The 22,968-nt window shown below is 45.5% G+C and overlaps 1 protein-coding gene across 1 annotated transcript; it reads right to left on the reverse strand.

Annotated features, from left to right (window-relative positions):
- Positions 1 to 1,605: 1,605 nt before the first annotated feature.
- On the reverse strand, positions 1,606 to 14,955 carry LOC129456501 (deleted in malignant brain tumors 1 protein-like). Its single transcript, XM_055223995.1, has 5 exons — positions 14,829 to 14,955; positions 6,935 to 7,081; positions 4,684 to 4,962; positions 3,563 to 3,682; positions 1,606 to 1,995 (listed from the first exon to the last, which is right to left on the reverse strand). Exons 1-5 carry the CDS (start codon positions 14,953 to 14,955, stop codon positions 1,904 to 1,906), a joined length of 765 nt encoding a protein of 254 aa, XP_055079970.1. The 3' UTR covers positions 1,606 to 1,903.
- Between the last annotated feature and the right edge of the window lie 8,013 nt (positions 14,956 to 22,968).

Consider the following 22,968-nt stretch of genomic DNA (forward strand, 5'->3'; position numbering starts at 1 on the left):
ATACCCCATAGAAGTAAATACCTCCTCTTTAATACCCCACAGAAGTAAATACCTCCTCTTTAATACCCCATAGAAGTAAATACCTCCTCTTTAATACCCCAGAGAAGTAAATACCTCCTCTTTAATACCCCATAGAAGTAAATACCTCCTCTTTAAAACAACATAGAAGTAAATACCTCCTCTTTAATACCCCACAGAAGTAAATACCTCCTCTTTAATACCCCATAGAAGTAAATACCTCCTCTTTAATACCCCATAGAAGTAAATACCTCCTCTTTAATACCCCATAGAAGTAAATACCTCCTCTTTAAAACAACATAGAAGTAAATACCTCCTCTTTAATACCCTACAGAAGTAAATACCTCCTCTTTAATACACCATAGAAGTAAATACCTCCTCTTTGATACCCCATAGAAGTAAATACCTCCTCTTTAATACCCCATAGAAGTAAATACCTCCTCTTTAATACCCAATAGAAGTAAATACCTCCTCTTTAATACCCCATAGAAGTAAATACCTCCTCTTTAATACCCCAGAGAAGTAAATACCTCCTCTTTAATACCCCATAGAAGTAAATACCTCCTCTTTAATACCCAATAGAAGTAAATACCTCCTCTTTAATACCCCACAGAAGTAAATACCTCCTCTTTAATACCCCATAGAAGTAAAATACCTCCTCTTTAATACCCCAGAAAAGTAAATACCTCCTCTTTAATACCCCATAGAAGTAAATACCTCCTCTTTAATACCCCATAGAAGTAAATACCTCCTCTTTAATACCCCATAGAAGTAAATACCTCCTCTTTAATACCCCACAGAAGTAAATACCTCCTCTTTAATACACCATAGAAGTAAATACCTCCTCTTTGATACCCCATAGAAGTAAATACCTCCTCTTTAATACCCCATAGAAGTAAATACCTCCTCTTTAATACCCAATAGAAGTAAATACCTCCTCTTTAATACCCCATAGAAGTAAATACCTCCTCTTTAATACCCCAGAGAAGTAAATACCTCCTCTTTAATACCCCATAGAAGTAAATACCTCCTCTTTAATACCCAATAGAAGTAAATACCTCCTCTTTAATACCCCACAGAAGTAAATACCTCCTCTTTAATACCCCAAAGAAGTAAATACCTCCTCTTTAATACCCCATAGACGTAAATACCTCCTCTTTAATACCCCACAGAAGTAAATACCTCCTCTTTAATACCCCACAGAAGTAAATACCTCCTCTTTAATACCCCACAGAAGTAAATACCTCCTCTTTAATACCCCAGAGAAGTAAATACCTCCTCTTTAATACCCCATAGAAATAAATACCTCCTCTTTAATACAACATAGAAGTAAATACTTCCTCTTTAATACCCCATAGAAGTAAATACCCCCAGGGTCCTATGGGAGGGCATCTGTGTTTGTTTGAGCTCTGAGCTGCTCTCTGTCGCCCTCTGTACAAAGTGTAAACGTGAGGACTGCAGACAGGAGCAATAAAACACACAGACACAGAAAACAGTGACACTGCGGACGCCATTACAGGGACTTTATGAACGGAACTTTACTTTAATCAAAAACACAGATTTAGAAACATCAGAGTTTTGTGAATCGTCCTTTTAGAGAAACACAACTGAGTTTCAAACAGGAGGGATTTTTATTTAGTTACTTGAGAGCAGGCGAGTTAGCATGCTAACAATGCACTTCCTGATTATAATTAGATATAGACAGAACTCAAGAGCGGCTCATAAGTCACATTTTATTAAAATATGTGGAAACAAGCAGATGCAGGACATTTAAATCATTACAAATAAAGTGAATCTTAACACTATATTTTATTCACATATATATTTTTTTGTTTTAACTGAAATGTCAGACTCATTTAAAGATGAAAGCAGAGCTGTGATTGGCTCAGAAGCTGTGCTCGGTGGTGACCTCAGCGCCGATGTCATCATACTCCTCCTCCTGCTGGCCCGTCTCCATGGAAACGACATGTGCACTTCCTGTGGGCGGAGTCAAGACAAACAATTAGCCCAAACTGGGGTTGTGTTCAGATGCCCTCCCACAGCCCCTCTCTGCTCCACACTGCCCCCCAGTGACCTGAAACCTGTGTCTGTGTAATACCTCTTTTATCCAGCAGGGGGAAAACATTTGAGCTTTTATTTAGAGCGATTCATGTTTGAGTTTGTCCTGCAACTGAGGCTTGAGTGCTCAGTAGAGTCTGTTTTCACCTACCCCCTATCCCCGCCCCCTGCTCTGTACTTACAAATTCAAAATGTATTAGCCTGTGCGTTAGCCTGTGTGTTAGCCTGTGTGTTAGCCTGTGTGTTAGCCTGTGTGTTAGCCTCTGCATTAGCCTCTGCATTAGCCTGTGTGTTAGCCTGTGTATTAGCCTGTGTGTTAGCCTCTGCATTAGCCTCTGCATTAGCCTCTGCATTAGCCTGTGTGTTAGCCTGTGCATTAGCCTCTGCATTAGCCTCTGCATTAGCCTCTGCATTAGCCTGTGTGTTAGCCTCTGCATTAGCCTGTGTGTTAGCCTCTGCATTAGCCTCTGCGTTAGCCTCTGCATTAGCCTCTGCATTAGCCTGTGTGTTAGCCTGTGTGTTAGCCTCTGCATTAGCCTCTGCATTAGCCTCTGCATTAGCCTGTGTGTTAGCCTGTGTGTTAGCCTCTGCATTAGCCTCTGCATTAGCCTGTGTGTTAGCCTGTGTATTAGCCTGTGTGTTAGCCTGTGTGTTAGCCTGTGCATTAGCCTGTGTGTTAGCCTCTGCATTAGCCTCTGCATTAGCCTCTGCATTAGCCTCTGCATTAGCCTTTGTGCTGTGAGTGAAACATTTTAAGGTCAGAATGACGAGCCTGACAGCAGCAGTCACAGACAGAGGGGTCGTGCTTTTTACACAGAAAGTGAATTAGAGCCAGAGTCAGTGGAGCTGAAACAGGCTCATGCTCACTTCCTGTCTGTCGCGCGGCGGCTCGCGGGTTAGTCCACTTGCACATACAGATAGATGCTGGTTTCTGACGGCTGCTCTAGTGTAAAATGGAGGTTAGAGCATCATAACAGTAACGATGAGTGAAATGTAAAATAAAGATGTAAATATGTTGTAGTGTCATGTGTCTTTAAGATGAGGCGCTGGGCCCAGTGTGTCTGTCTAACAAAGTTTAACATCCAGGGAGGAGAATTACATATATAAGTACAATATATTTCACTCAACCAGAACCAAAAGCTGAAGAGCAGGTGGGCGGGGCTTGAGTCAGCACGAGAATATTTCCAGATGTGCTATTGGCTGATAGTAGAGGATACGTCACACTCTGGGGGAGCTGTTCACTGTTTGTGCCTCAAAAGTGTCAGAGAAAAGTTGCCAAAAAACGTGCAAGAATCCCCATGGTGACAAATGTGTTTCTATTCCCTGATAAATGTAGATGATGTGAGCAGAACACAGGCTCCTCCCCTCAGTGGAGATCCAAAAACTGCACCAAAAAGGCTGTTGTCCCAGCGCTTGGAGGACCTGGAGGACCTGGTGTGGGTTCATTCTTTAGTTTAGGTCAGAACATCTCAGACTGTGGGGTTACCTGTGCGACGCTGCTCCCTGTAGATCAGCACCAGCAGCACAGTGCACACGGCGTACGGACTGGACACCAGCAGAGGGCGCACTAGCCACAGCATCCACACAGAGGGAGAAGAGGGAGGACCTGCAGTGAGAAAAAACGTTCAGTGAGATTTCAGTATTTTTTATAAAACTGGCCCTAAGTTCCTCGTCTTCTCTGTCAGTTTAAATAAACAAAAGTCAAATGATTTTTTCCCAATATCTTCATAAAGTGGAGCCATTATTCAAGCTCAAAGACGTGATCGTGCTCAGATGAAACGACTTTAAACCATAAGATTAATGTGACAGTTTGAGGAGCCAAACTCAAACTAATAATGAGAAGGATCAACATTTGTGGAGCAGAAGTTTGGACATTTATTTAAAAATATTAAGTCTCCCATAGAGTTACATAGAGTTTTATAGAGTAGAGTTTATGTGTGTATTTTTGTGTATGGGTGTGTGTGTGTGTGTGTGTACGTGTGTGTATGTGTGTGTTTGTGATGAGACACTAGGAAAAAAAAACATCTGAGAAACATAAAAATGTGAGATCAGAGTTTTACCTGAACATTTCACCTCCAGACCAGAGGGAGAGGAGGATGAACCAATGACACATTCTCTCACTGCAGACGTCTTCACACAGAGAGGATAGACCCTCCACACTGGACTCTGTGGAAAATCACGTCTCTTTTCTCCATAAACAGCAGAGCCACAGTCCAGGTCTCTGCACACAGCAGCTGTGTCCCCCAGGGACCAGGGTCCAAAGAATCCAGAGGACACCACCCGTCTCCACTCTCCTCTGAGTCTCACCTCCACAGTCCCAGCACAGCGACTGGCCCCTCCCACCAGCCTGAGACCTGAACAGACAAGAGACAGAGTGAGCCCCGCCCCTTTACCTGAGCAGTGAGCCCCGCCCCTTTACCTGAGCAGTGAGCCCCGCCCCTTTACCTGAGCAGTTAAGCCCCGCCCCTTTACCTGAGCAGTTAAGCCCCGCCCCTTTACCTGAGCAGTGAGGCCCCGCCCCTTTACCTGAGCAGTGAAGCCCCGCCCCTTTACCTGAGCAGTGAAGCCCCGCCCTTTTACCTGAGCAGTGAGGCCCCGCCCCTTTACCTGAGCAGGTGAGGTTGACAGCGGCTCCAGAGGAGCAGGTCTCTGAGCCGGAGCGGGGACAGTCCATCAGAGCAGACTCATGGCCCTCACACTGGAACTTCTGCTTCAGAGGAGAGAGCGCCCCCTGGAGGAGAGAAGGAGCCCCACAGCCCAGCTCCCTGCACAGCACCTCTGCCCCCTGCTGGTCCAAGGCCCCTTCACAGACCCAGGTCCAGGACTGGTCCAGGATCTGCACTGATCCTGAGCACAGACTGGGCCCCGAGACCAGACGCACCGAGTCTGTGGACACACATGTGTGACATCATCACTCTGAGCCAATAGGACGCACACATGTGTGACATCATCACTCTGAGCCAATAGGACACACATGTGTGACATCATCACGCTGAGCCAATAGGACACACATGTGTGACATCATCACTCTGAGCCAATAGGACACACATGTGTGACATCATCACTCTGATGCAGTCTTTCTGTTCAGTCCTGGTTTAGTCCTGGTTTAGTCCTGATTTAGTTCTGGTTTAGTCCTGGTTTAGTCCTGGTTTAGTTCTGGTTTAGTTCTGGTTTAGTCCTGGTTAGTCCTGGTTTAGTCCTGGTTTAGTCCTGGTTCGGTCCTGGTTCGGTCCTGGTTCAGTCCTGGTTCAGTCCTGGTTTAGTTCTGGTTTAGTTCTGGTTTAGTTCTGGTTAGTCCTGGTTAGTCCTGGTTTAGTCCTGGTTCGGTCCTGGTTCGGTCCTGGTTCGGTCCTGGTTCAGTCCTGGTTTAGTTCTGGTTTAGTTCTGGTTTAGTTCTGGTTTAGTCCTGGTTTAGTCCTGGTTAGTCCTGGTTTAGTACTGGTTTAATCCTGGTTTAGTTCTGGTTTAGTTCTGGTGTAGTCCTGGTTTAGTCCTGGTTCGGCCCTGGTTCGGTCCTGGTTCAGTCCTGGTTTAGTTCTGGTTTAGTCCTGGTTTAGTCCTGGTTAGTCCTGGTTTAGTCCTGGTTTAGTCCTGGTTCGGTCCTGGTTCGGTCCTGGTTCAGTCCTGGTTTAGTTCTGGTTTAGTTCTGGTTTAGTTCTGGTTTAGTCCTGGTTTAGTCCTGGTTAGTCTTGGTTTAGTACTGGTTTAATCCTGGTTTAGTTCTGGTTTAGTCCTGGTTTAGTCCTGGTTTAGTCTTGTTTAGTCCTGGTTTGGTCCTGGTTTAGTTCTGGTTTAGTCCTGGTTTAGTCCTTGTTTAGTCCTGTTTAGTCCTGGTTTAGTTCTGGTTTAGTCCTGGTTTAGTTCTGGTTTAGTTCTGGTTTAGTCCTGGTTTAGTCCTTGTTTAGTCCTGGTTTAGTCCTGGTTTAGTTCTGGTTTAGTCCTGGTTTAGTCCTTGTTTAGTCCTGGTTTAGTCCTGGTTTAGTTCTGGTTTAGTCCTGGTTTAGTCCTGGTTTAGTCCTGGTTTAGTTCTGGTTCAGTCCTGGTTCAGTCCTGGTTTAGTTCTGGTTTAGTCCTGGTTTAGTTCTGGTTTAGTTCTGGTTTAGTCCTGGTTTAGTCCTGGTTTAGTTCTGGTTCAGTCCTGGTTCAGTCCTGGTTTAGTCCTGGTTTAGTTCTGGTTTAGTTCTGGTTTAGTCCTGGTTTAGTCCTGGTTTAGTTCTGGTTTAGTTCTGGTTTAGTCCTGGTTTAGTCCTGGTTTAGTTCTGGTTTAGTTCTGGTTTAGTCCTGGTTTAGTTCTGGTTTAGTTCTGGTTTAGTCCTGGTTTAGTCCTGGTTTAGTCCTGGTTTAGTTCTGGTTTAGTCCTGGTTTAGTCCTGGTTTGGTCCTGGTTTAGTCCTGGTTTAGTCCTGGTTTAGTTCTGGTTTAGTCCTGGTTCACTTGTTATTAAACACGTTGAATCTCTCTGTAGTTTTTGTGTTTGTTCCTGTGTATGTGTTTTTTGTTTGTTTGTGTGTAAGTGTGTGTACGTTTGTGTATGTGTGTGGGTGTATTTGTGACTTTGTATATATATCTGTGTGTGTATATGTGTGTTTGTTTATTTGTGTGTGTTTGTATGTATGTGTGTGTATGTGTGTGTGTGTGTGTATGTATATGTGTGTTTGTTTAATTGTGTGTGTGTATGTGTGAGTCTGTTTGTGTAAGTGTATTTGTGTGCATCTGTATGTGTATGTGTATAAATGTGTGTGTTTGTGTATGTGTGTATATATGTGTGTCTGTGCACATGTGTGTATTTTTGTGTGTAATGAGACAATAGAAAAAAAAAAACATCTGAGAAACATAAAAATGTGAGATCAGAGTTTTACCTGAACATTTCACCTCCAGACCAGAGGAAGAGGAAGAGGAGGATGAATCATAGACACATTCTCTCACTGCAGACGTCTTCTTCTTCTTCTTCACACAGTCAGATGAGACCCTCCACACTCGACTCAGTGGAAAATCATTTCTCTTTTCTCCATAAACAGCAGAGCCACAGTCCAGGTCTCTGCACACAGCAGCTGTGTCCCCCAGGGACCAGAGTCCAAACACCCGTCTCCACTCTCCTCTGTGTCTCACCTCCACAGTCCCAGCACAGCGACTGGCCCCTCCCACCAGCCTGAGACCTGAACAGACAAGAGACAGAGTGAGCCCCGCCCCTTTACCTGAGCAGTGAAGCCCCGCCCCTTTACCTGAGCAGTGACGCCCCGCCCCTTTACCTGAGCAGTGAGGTCCCGCCCAGAGTCAAACAAAAATTCAGTTTTGTCAACTGGACAAAAGTTTTAGAGCAGGGGTGTCCAAAGTGTGGTCCCCGGGCCGAACTTGGCCCTCCAGCGGGTCTACTTTGGTCCAAAGGGGCTCTGAGATTTTATGAATAATCTGTTTTGATTCAGTTTGTAGTGAAAAGACTGTCAGGAGATGGAAGGAGGACAGTCCTGTCTATTTCCTCATTTTTAAAGTCAGAAAAAAACATAACTGAAGAAGTAATCTGACCAAAATGAAGAAGACGCTGGGATGAGACGCCAAATGTCACTCTAAAATGTTTGTCCCGTGACACAATAGAGTTTTTGGATCCCACCTGGACGACTGAGGGATTACACAGACACTGTGGCAGAGTGGTTATCCTGTGTCCTCCCTCTCACCAGGAGGTTGTGGGTTAGACTCCTGATCTGAGTGGAGTGTGCATGTTCTCTCTGTGTTACTGTGGCAGAGTGGTTATCCTGGTGTGTGTGTGTCTTTACCTGAGCTGTTGTCTTCTGCCATGAGCCCTGCACACACAAAAGTCATGTCACAAAATGTCAGTTGTTGGTCACATGACACAGAGCTTCACACAAAATGGCGGTGGTTGGGCTCATTAAAGCAACAGGCTGGTTTCATGAGTGTGATGGAAACAGGAAGCTCACTATGTCCGATCAGGCTGTTTGACTTTAGAAACACATTAATATTAATCAAATGTACATTTATTTTGACAAGTGCAGAGAGTCTCAGACACACATGAGCCAGTTCCCTCGGACTGAAGTAGCTTCAGTGTGGGACCAAAAGCAAACGGAAAAATAAATATAAACACCATCAAACAGACTGCAGCTAAACCATAAAGTGTATTGGAGCAGTGTGTTCACTACGACAGCTCCATCTGCTCCTTCAGCCTGGTCTGTGTGAATGTGCCCAGGGTTCAGCACAAGGAACACACATAAAATAGGCTCAAGGTCTGACTAAGGTTTAGTCCAGGTTTAGTCCTGGTTTAGTCCTGGTTTAGTCCTGTTTTAGTCCTGCTTTAGTCCTGTTTTAGTCTGTTTTAGTCCTTGTTTTAGTCCTGTTTTAGTCCTTGTTTTAGTCCTGTTTTAGTCCTGCTTTAGTCCTGCTTTAGTCCTGCTTTAGTCCTGTTTTAGTCCTGCTTTAGTCCTGTTTTAGTCCTGCTTTAGTCCTGCTTTAGTCCTGGTTTAGTCCTGGTTTAGTCCTGCTTTAGTCCTGTTTTAGTCCTGTTTTAGTCCTGTTTTAGTCCTGGTTTAGTCCTGGTTTAGTCCTGCTTTAGTCCTGTTTTAGTCCTGTTTTAGTCCTGCTTTAGTTCTGTTTTAGTTCTCCTTTTAGATGAAGATAATCGTTCTTATGTTCAAGGGGACATTTGTCTGGATTAGTCCTGGTTTAGTCCTGGTTTAGTCCTGCTTTAGTCCTGTTTTAGTCCTGTTTTAGTCCTGGTTTAGTCCTGCTTTAGTCCTGTTTTAGTCCTGTTTTAGTCCTGGTTTAGTCCTGCTTTAGTCCTGTTTTAGTCCTGTTTTAGTCCTGTTTTAGTCTTGTTTTAGTCCTGTTTTAGTCCTGCTTTAGTCCTGTTTTAGTCCTGTTTTAGTCCTGTTTTAGTCCTGTTTTAGTCCTGCTTTAGTCCTGTTTTAGTCCTGTTTTAGTCCTGTTTTAGTCCTGTTTTAGTCCTGCTTTAGTCCTGCTTTAGTCCTGTTTTAGTCCTGTTTTAGTCCTCCTTTAGTCCTTCTTTTAGATGAAGATAATCGTTCTTATGTTCAAGGGGACATTTGTCTTGTGCTGCAGCTTAAACACAGTTTCACTCACACATCACAGTCAGGGATAGTCAGAGCTCATCAAAAAGAAGAAGACAAATACGTGTCCATTTTGTGTCTGCACAACCATAAAGTGTCACTGCACCAGCCCCATTTCACAAATATCATGAATAAAACCACACAGTCGACACATTCAACTCACAGATCCTGAAGCTCACTGGAGATTAAAGGGACTTAAGCCTCTGTTGAGCACATTTGTTCAAGAGGGAAACAGAAGTGACAAATGAGAGTTTATTTGTGTTACTCTTAAAGTGATGTGCTCCAAACACCTGAAGGAACAGTTTCATATTCACCACACAACAGGTGAGAGGGGTTCTGACAGTTCATCTGAGCTCAGAGTTTAGACAAATGTCCTGAACAGAAGGAAACTCTTTCCTGCCAGTCACCTTCATGGCCTTATTTACCAGTTTTTAAGTTTGGTTTTACATTAGACAAAGACCTGAGGCTGTGCCACACTGTCGTGTATAAGACTCTCCAAAACAGCTTTAGAAAAACAGATCAGGATTTTGGGCTCAAACAGCCTCAGTCTCCTTAAAAAGTGGAGCCTCTGGGACAGTTTTGAACAAAGAAAATCAGCATGTACATTCCATCTGAACAACTGCAAACCCTTGACCTTCTCTCACTGAGCTTCATGATGAAGTCTCTGCTCCTCAGCGTCAGGGAAAGCCACAGCAGAGGTCAAAGGGTAAAGACCATTTCAACATTTAAATCTAAAAGAAGATGTGACTTATTTTGAGTTGTTCACACGCTCGTCCATCATAGACTCATATTCACAAATAACACAACAGCACCTGAAGCAGCATCTCACAGAAAACAGTGTTACTTACTTAAAAAGAACAAAGACCAGACCAGGACCAGTGCTCCGAGGGCCATCATCAGGACTGAACCAGGACTAAACCAGGACTTAACCAGGACTGAACCAGGACTAAACCAGGACTGAACCAGGACTAAACCAGGACTGAACCAGGACTGAACCAGGACCAAACCAGGACTGAACCAGGACTGAAAATGGCAGTAAAACTTGTGGTGTCCTCATTTGTCTTCGTGCCTACACTTCATGCTCTTTGAATGTGTGAAGTTCGTCACATCCTGTTTAATCTTATTTTGGCCATTCAGTTTTGCTCTTGTGGTCAGAGTTGTTGCTGCTGCTGCTGCTGCTGATACTAATACTAAAGGTCGTGTCAACGTCATTATCATAGTCTATATCTCTCATACAAACACACTAAAGTGGATTGATCCTGAATTGAAAAACACACAGTACAAACCTGGATGAGGGTGTGACTGGTCATGTGCTGTAGGATTGTCTGAGGATCATCCCCCAAAACCTCCTGTAAATGTGCATTAATGTTCAAAACACAAACTGTGACAAAGATGCAAAACTTTAGTAATTAGTTTGTATCTATAACGAGTCGTAGAAGTTCTTAATTCAAATCTGATCAAACTGCAGAATAACTACAAATGTCCCACTGGTGCAAAGAGATGGAGCTCAGTATAAACACTGAGACTCTGCTTATGACACTGTAGATACTGTAGACAGCGCGTACGCAGCAAAGAACAGGAGAGAGCGAACAGATCGTGACACAGGGCAGTGAACAAGAAACACTTTTGCTAAAGAGACACTATGGAAAACATTTTAACAGGAATGAAAAGAAAGGTGAAGATAGACGGAGGCAATGAGACACACGAAAGTCACCCGAAAAGTAAGAGGAGGAAGTCTGATGAAGAGTGTTTAGCACTTGGCTTCACTGTGACTCCGGTGGGACACGAGGACAGACCGGTGTCTGCTGTGGCAGTGGACAGTATGAAGACAAATAAGTTAAGGCCCCACCTCATTGCACCTCAGTCACGCTGATAAGACGCTGGAGTTTTTTCAGCGTAAACGTGCCAAATATTGCCAACAATCATCCCGTTTTGTGAATGTCACTTAAACCAGTGAGCACTGTTAGCATCATATAAGGTGGCGTACCAAATTGCTAAATTGCTTGTTTTAATTTGATATGACATGACATGATAGAAAATAATTGAGAAGCACTGATTTAAAGAAAGGTCCAATTGTAAGAAAGTGTGCTGATGTCGTAACGGGTGGGGTTGGGAGGACCAAAGACATGCAGACTCGGGGCAGATTTACAGTGTTTATTTACAAAATGGTGAAATTCAGTCTTTAATAGTTCATTTAACACATACGGGGAGCCAGGGAGCGGCAGGCAGACCAGGCGGGAGTAGTGCAGAGCAGGGACGGGAAACCAGGACCAGAACGAGGACAGGATCAGGACGAGACCAGGGCAAGCCAAGCAGGGATGTCCAGAGCGCTCACGGAGACAGCCAGGGCCAGAGCACGATGGGACCAGGGACAGGGCCAGGGAAGACCCAGCAGGAGTGATCCAGAGAGCGGGAGCCAGGGCCGGAGACGGGAAGCAAGCCAGAGACCAAGATGGGACAGGAGGCAAGGCAGAGGGGTATACTGTACCGGAGCTGGAGCTGGAGCGCAGAGGCAGGAGCAGGAACGAGCGAGAGCGGGAATCTGGAAGGTGGCAAAAATCCAATGAGTAACAGGCAGACAGGAAACAAAATTACAAAAACTAAGCTGGAGCATCACGTTGACGCGCGGACGATCTGGCACCGAGTGTCTTCTCCCCGCTCCTCTTATCCACGGCAGGTGTGATGATTACCCTGATGGGACACAGGTGCGCGCGGGAGGAGCTGAGAGCTCCGCCCAGCTCCAGGTTCAGGCAGGTGAGGGAGGGGGGAGAGCACACAGGGAGGCAGAACAGGAGCGGAGATACATGCCTCATGACAGCTGAACAATATTAAAATGTCATGATCCCCACTGTCCGCTCCTGGTTTTACTCCTGTCCTGCTCTTTTCCTCCCTCACCTGCCAGATCTGGGCTGGGCTCCTGGCTCCTCCTGCGCGCACCTGCAGCCCATCAGCGCAATCACCACACCTGCTGTGCATAAGAGGAGCTGGGAGAAGAGACTCAGCGCGAGATCGTCTGTTTGTACTCACCCTGTCTGTGCTGCGTTTGTTGTGTTCACTTCATTCCTGTCGTCCCTGTGTTCCTGTCGTGCTCCGGCCCTGGATGTCTCCTGCCTGCTCTGTCCTACGCCTGTCTGGTCTGCCTGTTCCTGTGTTCCTGTCGTGCCTGTTGTCCTGTCGTCCCTTCATGTCCTCAGTTCCTGTGTTCCTGTGTTCCTGCTCACCTGCTCACCTGCTCACCTCCGGATCACCCGCTGTTCGTACTTTATCCCATTTGTACAATAAACTGTAAATCTGCCCTGAGTCTGCATCCCTTGGTCCGCTACACACACCCGTTACGACATAAAAGCATTTTGCAATGTAACAACACTGGTGGCAAGAGTTTTGGAAACACAATAAAGAACCATATCATCAGCAGAGAAGTGATCGTATCAGTGAGATCTTGGCCAACATCATTAATACAAATAGAAAATAGGAGTGGCCCTAAGACAGAGCCTTGCGGCCCTCCTTTTGTCACAGAGTATCAGAGCACATCTCATCTGATTTAGTGCACAGAGATCTGTCTGTGATAGTTGTAAATCCAACAGCTGTAGCAGACAGTCCTATATTGATCATAAGTATATTGTGATTCACAGAATCAAATGCTTTTGACAAATCAATGAATAGCGAGGCACAGTGTTGTTTGTTGTCATTTATTACCTTCAGAGTTGCAGTTACAGGACTATGGCCTTTCCTAAATCCTGACTGAAATTTAGATAGAATATTTTTAGAGTGTAAATATTCTTTTAACTGTTCATTCACCAGAGATTCCAGAGTTTTTTATAGAATACAGAGTTTGGAAATTGGTCTATAATTATTTAGAATTTTGGATCACCATCTTTGAACAATGTAGTGACAAATGCCGATTTCCAAATTTTGGGAATTTCCATGATGCTCACGGTTAAGTTAAAAATATGTCAGGGGTTGGGCTACAAAATCAGCTGTATTTTTCAGAAAAAAAAAGCATCAACTAGGCCTGGTCCATGGGGTTTGCACATCCAAGGATTTTAGAGCTTTGAGAACTTGACTCAAAGTAAATGGCTGTAAACTAAATGTTGAAAGATCTGGAAATGCTTCAGGCTGATTTACCAGGAGGGGGATTTCATGGAAAAAGCAGAGGCTATAAAATGCTTCTTGAAACAGTTTAGAATTTCAGATTTATTATAAATATTTAATGAATTATGAACTATATGATTAGGCAAGGCATGGGATTTATTGTCATTAGTAAGAGATTTGATGGCTTTACAAAATCGTTTTAAAGGAGGAGTGACTTAGTGTAGAAAGCAAAGGAGGGAGAGATGCCAAAAACAAAACAGAAACTTATATCTTATATGTTAACTCCTTGTTTTGGGCGAATATAGGATTTTCACAACAATAAAAGGAAATATGATGATCTAAATGTGTAATATGTTAAGTCAGGACCTCCTCTTTAAAGAATCAGTTTTATAAAACATAAATAAACTATTCCAAACTTCATCGTCGTTCCTTTTTGGCAGTGTGGACCAAAACACCGGGACCAGCTTTAAACTTTTCCACCTTAAAACCAAAACAACAGCGACGTGAGTTATGTTTACAGAACGAAGGAGACGGACGAGAAAACGAGGACAAAAACTAGGCCAATGACGGTTTTGGAATTTAAAAATAAATCTTTGCAAGGACATTTTTGGGATAATTCCATCTTTATTTTTGTACTGTAATCCTGACGTGAGCGCGTGTCGTTGGCCTAGAGCAGAGATAGAGCCGGACGTGTCGTGTGGTCGTAGACGAGTGTTTGGTTTGTCCTGATCTTATTTAAATGTAGATTTGTAGATTTGGGTTTAATACTGCACTTTTTGTGTTTTTAAAGGTCCAGCACTACGGAAAAGTGACTCCTGTAGCTTTAATCTGTGTTATAATGTCGTTATGTCGTCAAAAACAGACCTGGAGTTGTGTTTTGTTTCATTCACACATGTTTGAGTCACTTTATTATTAGTCTGTTACATCTACAAAGATCAAAATGTGACGTTCCACCTTGTGATGTCATCAAGTGGGAGCACTTCCTGTATCACCACATGATGACATCACAAGGTGGAACAGAGTGTTTTCAGTTTGAGAGAAGAACTCAGCCTAAATCTGCAGAAACAAAACACAACTCCAGGTCTGTTTGTGACGAGGAAACGACATTAGAACAGATCAGAGAGTGGTGTTACATCGGCCCTTTAAGCTGTTTTTTGTGTGTTTTGTTTTTTTCTTGTGTACTCTCTGGATCTCTCTCAGATGCTGTTTGTTTTTGTTTTTTTCTTGTGTACTCTCTGGATCTCTCTGTCATGACGCCCGTTTGTCCCTGTCCTCCCGTGCTCTCTACCCCTCCCCGACCTGTCTGCCCGGAGCTGGGCGGAGTTCGAGACTTCTCCCGCACGCACCTGGAGCACATCAGCGTAATCACCGCCACCTGCTGCTGAGTACTTGAGGGCTCGGCAGACTACACTCGGCGCCAGACCGTCCGCGTGTAAACGTGAATGCTCTAGCTCAGTTTTGTATCCTGGTACCAGCTTGTATGTACTCATTTGGATTTTGTTACCCTCCAGGTCCCTGTCCTCGCTCATCCCCGCTCCTGCCTCTGCGCACCAGCTACGGTATAGTCACCCCTCCGCCTCGCTACCTGTCTCCTCTTGGTCTCCGGCTTGCTGCTTACCTTCGGTCTTGGACTCCACTCTCTGGACTACGCCGGACCAGCCTGCCCCGGTCTCGTCCTGCTCTTGCCTGCACCCCGGTCCTGGTTTCCTCATCCCCGACCTGCACTCCGCCCGCCTGGTCTGCCTCCCGCTCCGTGATTCCCCGTGTGAATTTGTATGAACTTATTAAGACTGAATTTCACTGACTTTGTAAATAAAGACTGTAACCTTGCCCCGAGTCTGCACCTCTTGGTCCTTCCCGCACCCATTACGACAGAACGGTCTGGCCACGATGGACCAAGCGGACTCGGGTCCGGATCATGCGCTCCGGCAAGCACGCTCCCACCATGAGGCGGTGTTGGGGCAGCACGAACAATCAATCCGGACTCTGTTGGATTTAAATCAGACTTTGACCCAACAAGTGGCGCAGCTCAACCACCAAGTGGCCGCGCTCCTTGTTGCCCCACCTGTGGCCGCTGGGGGGCCGCCGCATCCTCCGGAGCCGAGAGGCACGGATCCGGAGCCATATTCTGGCCAGCCTCATCTTTGTCGGGGTTTCCTGTTTCAGTGCGAATATATATTTCAACAGTGTCCTACGCGCTTTCACTCGGGGGCCACGAAGATTCGCTTCATATGTGGATTACTTCGGGGAAGGGCTCTCCAGTGGGCTGAGGCACGGCTAACCCACACACCGGTGGAGACTTTGGATTTTAACGAGTTTATCACTAACTTTAAATTGATGTTCGACCACCCGCACTACCGGGACAATGCGGCGTCTCGCCTACTGACTCTTAGCCAGGGCTCCAGGACGGTAGCGGACTACACTATCGACTTCTGGATGCACGTGGCGGAGGTGGATTGGACAGACAGCACGCTGCAGGCCGTTTTCGTGCAGGGACTGAAAGAGCACCTCAAGGATGAGCTGGTGTCTCGGGATGAACCCTCCGACCTACGGTCACTCATCACCCTCACCAACCGGATCGACAACCGGCTCCGGGAGCGTCGGAGAGAGAGACGACGCTCACCAGCCCCGCCGGAGCTACGTGCTGCCCCTCTGCCACCGGAGGAGCGTCAGCGGAGGCGTCGCCTAGACGGAGCCTGCCTCTACTGCGGCGAGCGCGGGCATTTTATAGCCACTTGCCCGGCTCGGCCAAAAGGGGGCGCCCACCAGTAGCGCTGGGAGTACTGGTGGGTGAGTCACACATCCCGGATACCAATGATAGACTGCGGCTTAGTGCCAACCTGTGCGTACGCTCAGAGACTTTACCTGTTTCCGCCCTTGTAGATTCCGAGTCCGAGAAGGATTTTATCGACGCCCAAGTCGCGGAACAGCTCGGCGTACACCTGGAACCCCTCGAACGCCCCCTAAACGCCCAGGGACTTAATGGACATTTTTTGGGTCGTGTGACCCACGTCACGGAACCCGTCACCATGGTTTTGCCCGGCAACCACCGTGAGACCCGGCAGTTTCATGTTCTGTCTTCCTCCGCCTCCCCGCTAGTTTTAGGCTACCCCTAGCTTTGAACTCCGTCTTTGATTGGGCCCGGGGTGGAGTTTTGGGGTGGAGTCCCGAGTGCCATGTCCAGTGTCTCCAGTCTGCCCTACCTCCCGCCGGGGGGCCCGGTTCCGCCATCAGCCCGTCCCAGGACGTTCCCAGCCTGTCTTCGGTTCTGGCGGAGTATCACGACCTCAAGGAGGTTTTTAGTAAGAGTAGAGCACTCTCCTTACCTCCGCACCGCCCCTACGACTGTGCCATAGACCTCCTCCCGGGCACCCCGTTACCGTCCAGTTGGCTGTATAACCTCTCGAGGCCGGAGCGAGAGTCTATGGAGGAATATATCCGGGGGTCCCTGGCCGCTGGAATTATCCGCCCTTCTACTTCCCCGGTGGGTGCAGGCTTCTTCTTCGTGGCCAAAAAGGACAAGTCAGTGCGCCCCTGCATCGACTACCGGGGTTTGAACAATATCACCGTTAAAAACAAGTACCCGCTCCCCCTTCTGGACTCTGCTTTCACGCCCCTCCACGGAGCCACCTTTTTTTCTAAACTGGATCTGTGAAACGCTTACCATCTTGTGCGCATAAGGGAGGAGGACGAGTGGAAGACGGCGTTTAAGACCCCCCTTGGCCACTTCGAATATCTGGTTATGCCCTTTGGCCTTACCAATGCCCCTGCGGTGTTCCAAGCACTGATTAACGACGTTCTCCGTGATTTTTTGAACCGTTTCGTCTTCGTTTATCTGGATGACATCCTGATTTTTTCCCAGTCCCTTCAGGAGCATCGCCGTCATGTCCGCCTGGTTCTTCAGCGCCTCCTAGAAAACAAACTGTTTGTTAAGGCAGAGAAATGCGAATTCCATGCGGAGGAGGTCAGTTTTTTGGGCTTCATTGTGGGTTGGGGCCAAAAGCCGATCCCCAGAAGATCCAGGCCATCGCGGATTGGCCCGTCCCGACCAACCGCAAGCAGCTCCAGCGGTTCATCGGCTTCGCCAACTTTTATAGATGTTTTATAAGGGATTTTAGTAGGGTTATCTCACCCCTATCTAAACTTACCTCTCCTTCGTTGCAGTTTTCCTGGTGCCCCGAGGCACAATCAGCCTTCGAGAAGCTCAAGAAGCTGTTCACCTCTGCTCCCATCCTACACCAGCCCGACCCCCGGCGCCAATTCATCGTGGAAGTAGACGCCTCTGACTCGGGAGTGGGGGCCGTGCTGTCGCAGAGGTTTGAACCCCACAATTGCCTCTGCCCCTGCGCCTTCTTCTCCCGCCGGTTGTCCTCGGCTGAGGCCAACTATGACGTGGGGGACCGGGAGCTTCTGGCCGTCAAACTCGCCCTAGAGCCTCTCTGCTCAAGAGGCACTTCTGGTGGCCCACCATGGACACGGACACCCGGGCCTTTGTCTCAGCATGCCAGGTATGTGCTCGGGCCAAGGCCTCCCATTCACCCCCTTCTGGACTCTTGTATCCCCTTACAGTTCCTCGGCGGCCTTGGTCCCATATCGCAGTGGACTTTGTGACAAGACTACCTACCTCCCAGGGGAACACGGTCATCCTCATGGTGATGGACCGGTTCTCCAAGGCCGCTCACTTCATAGCCCTGCCCAAGCTCCCAACGGCCAAGGAGACCGCCGACCAGCTCACCAACCATGTCTTCCGCCTTCACGGCATCCCGGTGGACATCGTCTCCGACAGGGGGACCCAGTTCACATCCCAGGTGTGGCGGGCCTTTTGCGACGGTTTGTCGAGACACGGTGAGTCTCACGTCCGGCTTTCACGCGCAGTCAAATGGGCAGGAGGAGCGGGCTAACCAGGACCTAGAATCTGCACTGCAATGCACCGTCTCCGCTAATCCCGCAACTTGGAGTTCTTACCTGCCCTGGATAGAGTACGCCCACAACTCTCTCGTAAGCTCGGCCACCGGGATGTCCCCGTTCCAAGCATCCTTGGGATACCAGCCTCCACTCTTCCCCACGGAGGAAAAGGACCTTGCTGTTCCATCAGTCCAGCATCACCTCCGACGCTGCCATCGGGTCTGGAACAAGACCAGGGCAGCCCTCCTTCGGTCTGGGACGTGCACCAAGGCAGCGGCCGATCGCCACCGCATCCCGGCGCCCACATACCAGCCCGGCCAAATGGTTTGGCTCTCATCCAAGACCATCCCGCTGAAGACCGACTCCCGCAAGTTGTCTCCCCGCTTCCTGGGACCATTTAAGATTGTAAGAATCCTTAATCCGTCTGCTGTGCGACTCCAGTTGCCCCCGTCTTTCCGGATCCACCCAACCTTCCACGTTTCGCAGATCAAACCAGTCCGGACCAGCAAACTTTCGGTCTTGGACACCGCTCTCTGGACTACGCCAGACCTGCCTGCCCCGGTCTCGTCCTGCTCTTGCCTGCACCCCGGTCCTGGTTTCCCCGTCCCCGACCTGCACTCCACCCGCCTGGTCTGCCTCCCACTCCGTGATTCCCCGTGTGAATTTGTATGAACTTATTAAGACTGAATTTCACTGACTTTGTAAATAAACACTGTAACCTTGCCCCGAGTCTGCACCTGTTGGTCCTTCCCGCACCCGTTACGACACTCTCAGATGCTGTTTGTTTTGTTTTTTTCTTGTGTACTCTCTGGATCTCTCTCAGATGCTGTTTGTTTTGTTTTTTTCTTGTGTACTTTCTGGATCTCTCTCAGATGCTGTTTTGTTTTTTTCTTGTGTACTCTCTGGATCTCTCTCAGATGCTGTTTGTTTTGTTTTTTTCTTGTGTACTCTCTGGATCTCTCTCAGATGCTGTTTTTTTCTTGTGTACTCTCTGGATCTCTCTCAGATGCTGTTTGTTTAGTTTTTTTTCTTGTGTACTCTCTGGATCTCTCTCAGATGCTGTTTGTTTTGTTTTTTTCTTGTGTACTCTCTGGATCTCTCTCAGATGCTGTTTGTTTTGTTTTTTTCTTGTGTACTCTCTGGATCTCTCTCAGATGCTGTTTGTTTAGTTTTTTTTCTTGTGTACTTTCTGGATCTCTCTCAGATGCTGTTTTGTTTTTTTCTTGTGTACTCTCTGGATCTCTCTCAGATGCTGTTTGTTTTGTTTTTTTCTTGTGTACTCTCTGGATCTCTCTCAGATGCTGTTTTTTTCTTGTGTACTCTCTGGATCTCTCTCAGATGCTGTTTGTTTAGTTTTTTTTCTTGTGTACTCTCTGGATCTCTCTCAGATGCTGTTTGTTTTGTTTTTTTCTTGTGTACTCTCTGGATCTCTCTCAGATGCTGTTTGTTTTGTTTTTTTCTTGTGTACTCTCTGGATCTCTCTCAGATGCTGTTTGTTTTGTTTTTTTCTTGTGTACTCTCTGGATCTCTCTCAGATGCTGTTTGTTTAGTTTTTCTTCTTGTGTACTCTCTGGATCTCTCTCAGATGCTGGTCATACGGCGTCTGATGATGTCACGGTGAATCTAAAAAAAACATCTGATATGTGACAGTTGTAAACAAATACGTCACTGCAAAAAAAGACCAGATTAATTAGGTTGAAAAAGAAGAAAAACTGTCAGAATCTCTTCATATTAAGATAATAACATGAATTCAAGCCATTTAAATTTAAGGCAAGGCAAGTTTATTTGTACAGCACAATTCGAACACAAGGTAATTCAAAGTGCTTTACAGAATAAGAAGGACATTAAAATCACACAAATCAAAACATAAATAATCACAAATAATCATCATAAAATTAACATTAAAACAGAAGAGGCAGAATAAAAACCTTTCAATCATATGCACAGATAAACAGAACTGTTTTGAGTCTGGATTTAAACATTGTCAAAGTAGAGTCTGTCTCACATCTTCAGGAAGACTGTTCCAGGTTTTAGCTTCATAAAACTTAAACGCTGATTCCACATGTTTAGTCCTGACTCTGGACCAGCAGGAGGCCGGTCCCTAAAGTCCTTAAATTGCGAGAAAGTAAAGTGTTGTGTATATTTTCCGTGTGTCATGTGCAGTTTTGTGTGTTTATGTGATATGAGCCAGAGCTTATGTTATATTGGATGTGTTTTTTCTACGGCGTGAACTGTGAAGAAGAAGAAGTAAGACCACAGTAAACATCAGTAAAAAACATCTCTCGTGTTTCTCGTGTTTGTGGACAAGTCGCATATGTTACGTTAGCGTAGCGTATATGATTAACTGTTAATAACTTACATTAACAAACCAGAGATGTCATTATTATGTATTTTTTTGCTGGTGCGACTTATACTCCAGAGCGACGTATAGTCCGGAAAATATGATACTTTGCAATATTTCTTCATCTTGTTGAATTTGCAGTGTTTTTTTAAGCCATGTGAGTTTCAAGCAGCACACCTGATACTTTTGAATATTCCCAAAACTCGTACGCGCTCTTTCCCTTTAAGTACATTTGACAGAGCCTTAATACAGTTACTGAAGCATAAATTAGTCAGTGTGAACCTCATCAAACTTTCATATTTTTGCTTCTTCACAAAAGCAGTGGACAGTGCACTCTGTTCCTATGTGAAAGATACATAAGCACTTAGTGTCCCTGTCCTCACTGGAAAACACCTGCTCCTCCTGCAATCCAAGATCATGTGGTTAAAGCCCCACTGCGGAACATCTCAGCCCATACACTGACTGTTTAAGCTAGTCATTTCAGTCATGGTGTTATTATTCTTCAATAATACCTTGAAAAACATGAATCCTCACTGTAAATGGGTTTGCCTTTTAACAGACCTGATTTGTAACTTGGCCTGGAGGTTGCCACTTTATCTCCATGCACGCCATCAGAAATGTTACACAGTGAGGCTTTAACCTTCTTTTGTGTTCATTTGAACCCTTGGCCTGAGTGTATGGGGCTCTCCAGTTAAAAGTTTAAGAAACCTACACCTTAATCAGCCTTAATAAAGCATGGATAAATAATAGTAATAATACATACATACGTTTTATATTGATACTTTAGCGGAGGTCTGATGTCATCAACATTCTCTGAGGGTGTGGTGCTAACTGGAGGCACTGCTCTGTCTGAAGCTCTATCACTAAAGATAGACTTTAACTAGCGCTTTGTTCTAAAGGAATCTGAGCGTAAAGAGCTAACTGAGCACACAGTGGAGTTTTGTCCAAGTGGTAAAGCTAACAACAACTAGCATGCTAACTGCACACTTCCTGATTATTGGGCAATAGAGCTGCTTATACAATATATCTGTACTGACGCAAGGCAAAATTTAGCTTAAATGCATTAAAGTCTCTTCTGTTAATGACAGTTACCCAACATACAAGCTAACTAGGCTAAAGCTGCTCGTTACTGTGAACAAAATACAAATATAATGTTTTACTTATTTTCTTTCAAAGGTATAAAAAGTTGTTTCCCAGCAGTTGTCATTTCTCATATTCACAGGAAACTGAGATATAGCGGCTACTTTTCGATCATTTTGGTCAAGGCCACATTTCTTACTCCTTTCATACAGGAGTGATGACTCCCACAAAGAGATGATTTAAAACACCGGTGCAATCTCAATTTGTTAGACTCTGCTTTAGACTCTCTTTAGACTCTGCTTTAGACTCTCTTTAGACTCTCTTTGACTCTGCTTTAGACTCTCTTTAGACTCTCTTTGACTCTGCTTTAGACCCTCTTTGACTCTCTTTAGACTCTGCTTTAGACTCTCTTTAGACTCTCTTTAGACTCTGCTTTAGACTCTCTTTGACTCTGCTTTAGACTCTTTTTAGACTCTCTTTAGACCCTCTTTGACTCTGCTTTAGACTCTCTTTAGACTCTCTTTGACTCTGCTTTAGACTCTCTTTAGACTCTCTTTAGACTCTGCTTTAGATTCTCTTTAGACCCTCTTTGACTCTGCTTTGGACTCTCTTAAGACTCTGCTATAGAATCTGTTTTGTTCTCTACTTTAGACTCTCTTTAGTTTTTGGTTTAGACTCTGCTTTAGACTCTCGTTTGACTCTCTTTAGACTCTGCTTTACACTCCACTTTAGACTTTGCTTTGAACTTTACTTTAGACTCCTTTTTAGACTCCTCGTTAGACTCCACTTTAGACTTTACTTTAGACTCCTCGTTAGACTCCACTTAGACTTTACTTTAGACTCCTCTTTAGTCACTGAACATTTTTCTACAGAGGGTTTGTGGTGCTCCTAACGAGAAGAACCATATTTTCTCTCAACTCTGGGCCAAATGCAGAGCACAGATTTTACTCCACAGTTTAAAAGCAGCACATTGTCCTTTTTCCTCCATAAAGTTGAACATTTGTCTGTTTTGGTCTTTTATCTGTGTAAATATCTGAGCCTCATGAGACGAGGCGGAGAGAATCGTTTAGGTCCACATTAAAAACTGTCCTTAAACTGTCGCCAGAATGACTCAGCACTTATGTTTACTTGAGTAACTTCATTAACTTGTTCTTGTGTCATACTTTTACTCTTAATAAAGTAATATTTTGTTCAGTGTAACAGTACTCTTACTTGAATAAAACTTTTACTTTAACTTCAAATAATATTTCGGATGTTTTGTCCAGACAGTTTCCCCATTAACTTTATACTCTTGAGTAAAAAGTACACAGGCCCCCTACATTGTACTTCTACTTGAGTAATATTATTTTTGAAGTAATCCTGTTGATTCACTATCTTATTTGTCGGACCTGAATGAGTA

This window comes from Periophthalmus magnuspinnatus, chromosome 9 (genome assembly GCF_009829125.3).
Source record: "Periophthalmus magnuspinnatus isolate fPerMag1 chromosome 9, fPerMag1.2.pri, whole genome shotgun sequence".
Lineage (NCBI taxonomy): Eukaryota > Metazoa > Chordata > Actinopteri > Gobiiformes > Gobiidae > Periophthalmus > Periophthalmus magnuspinnatus.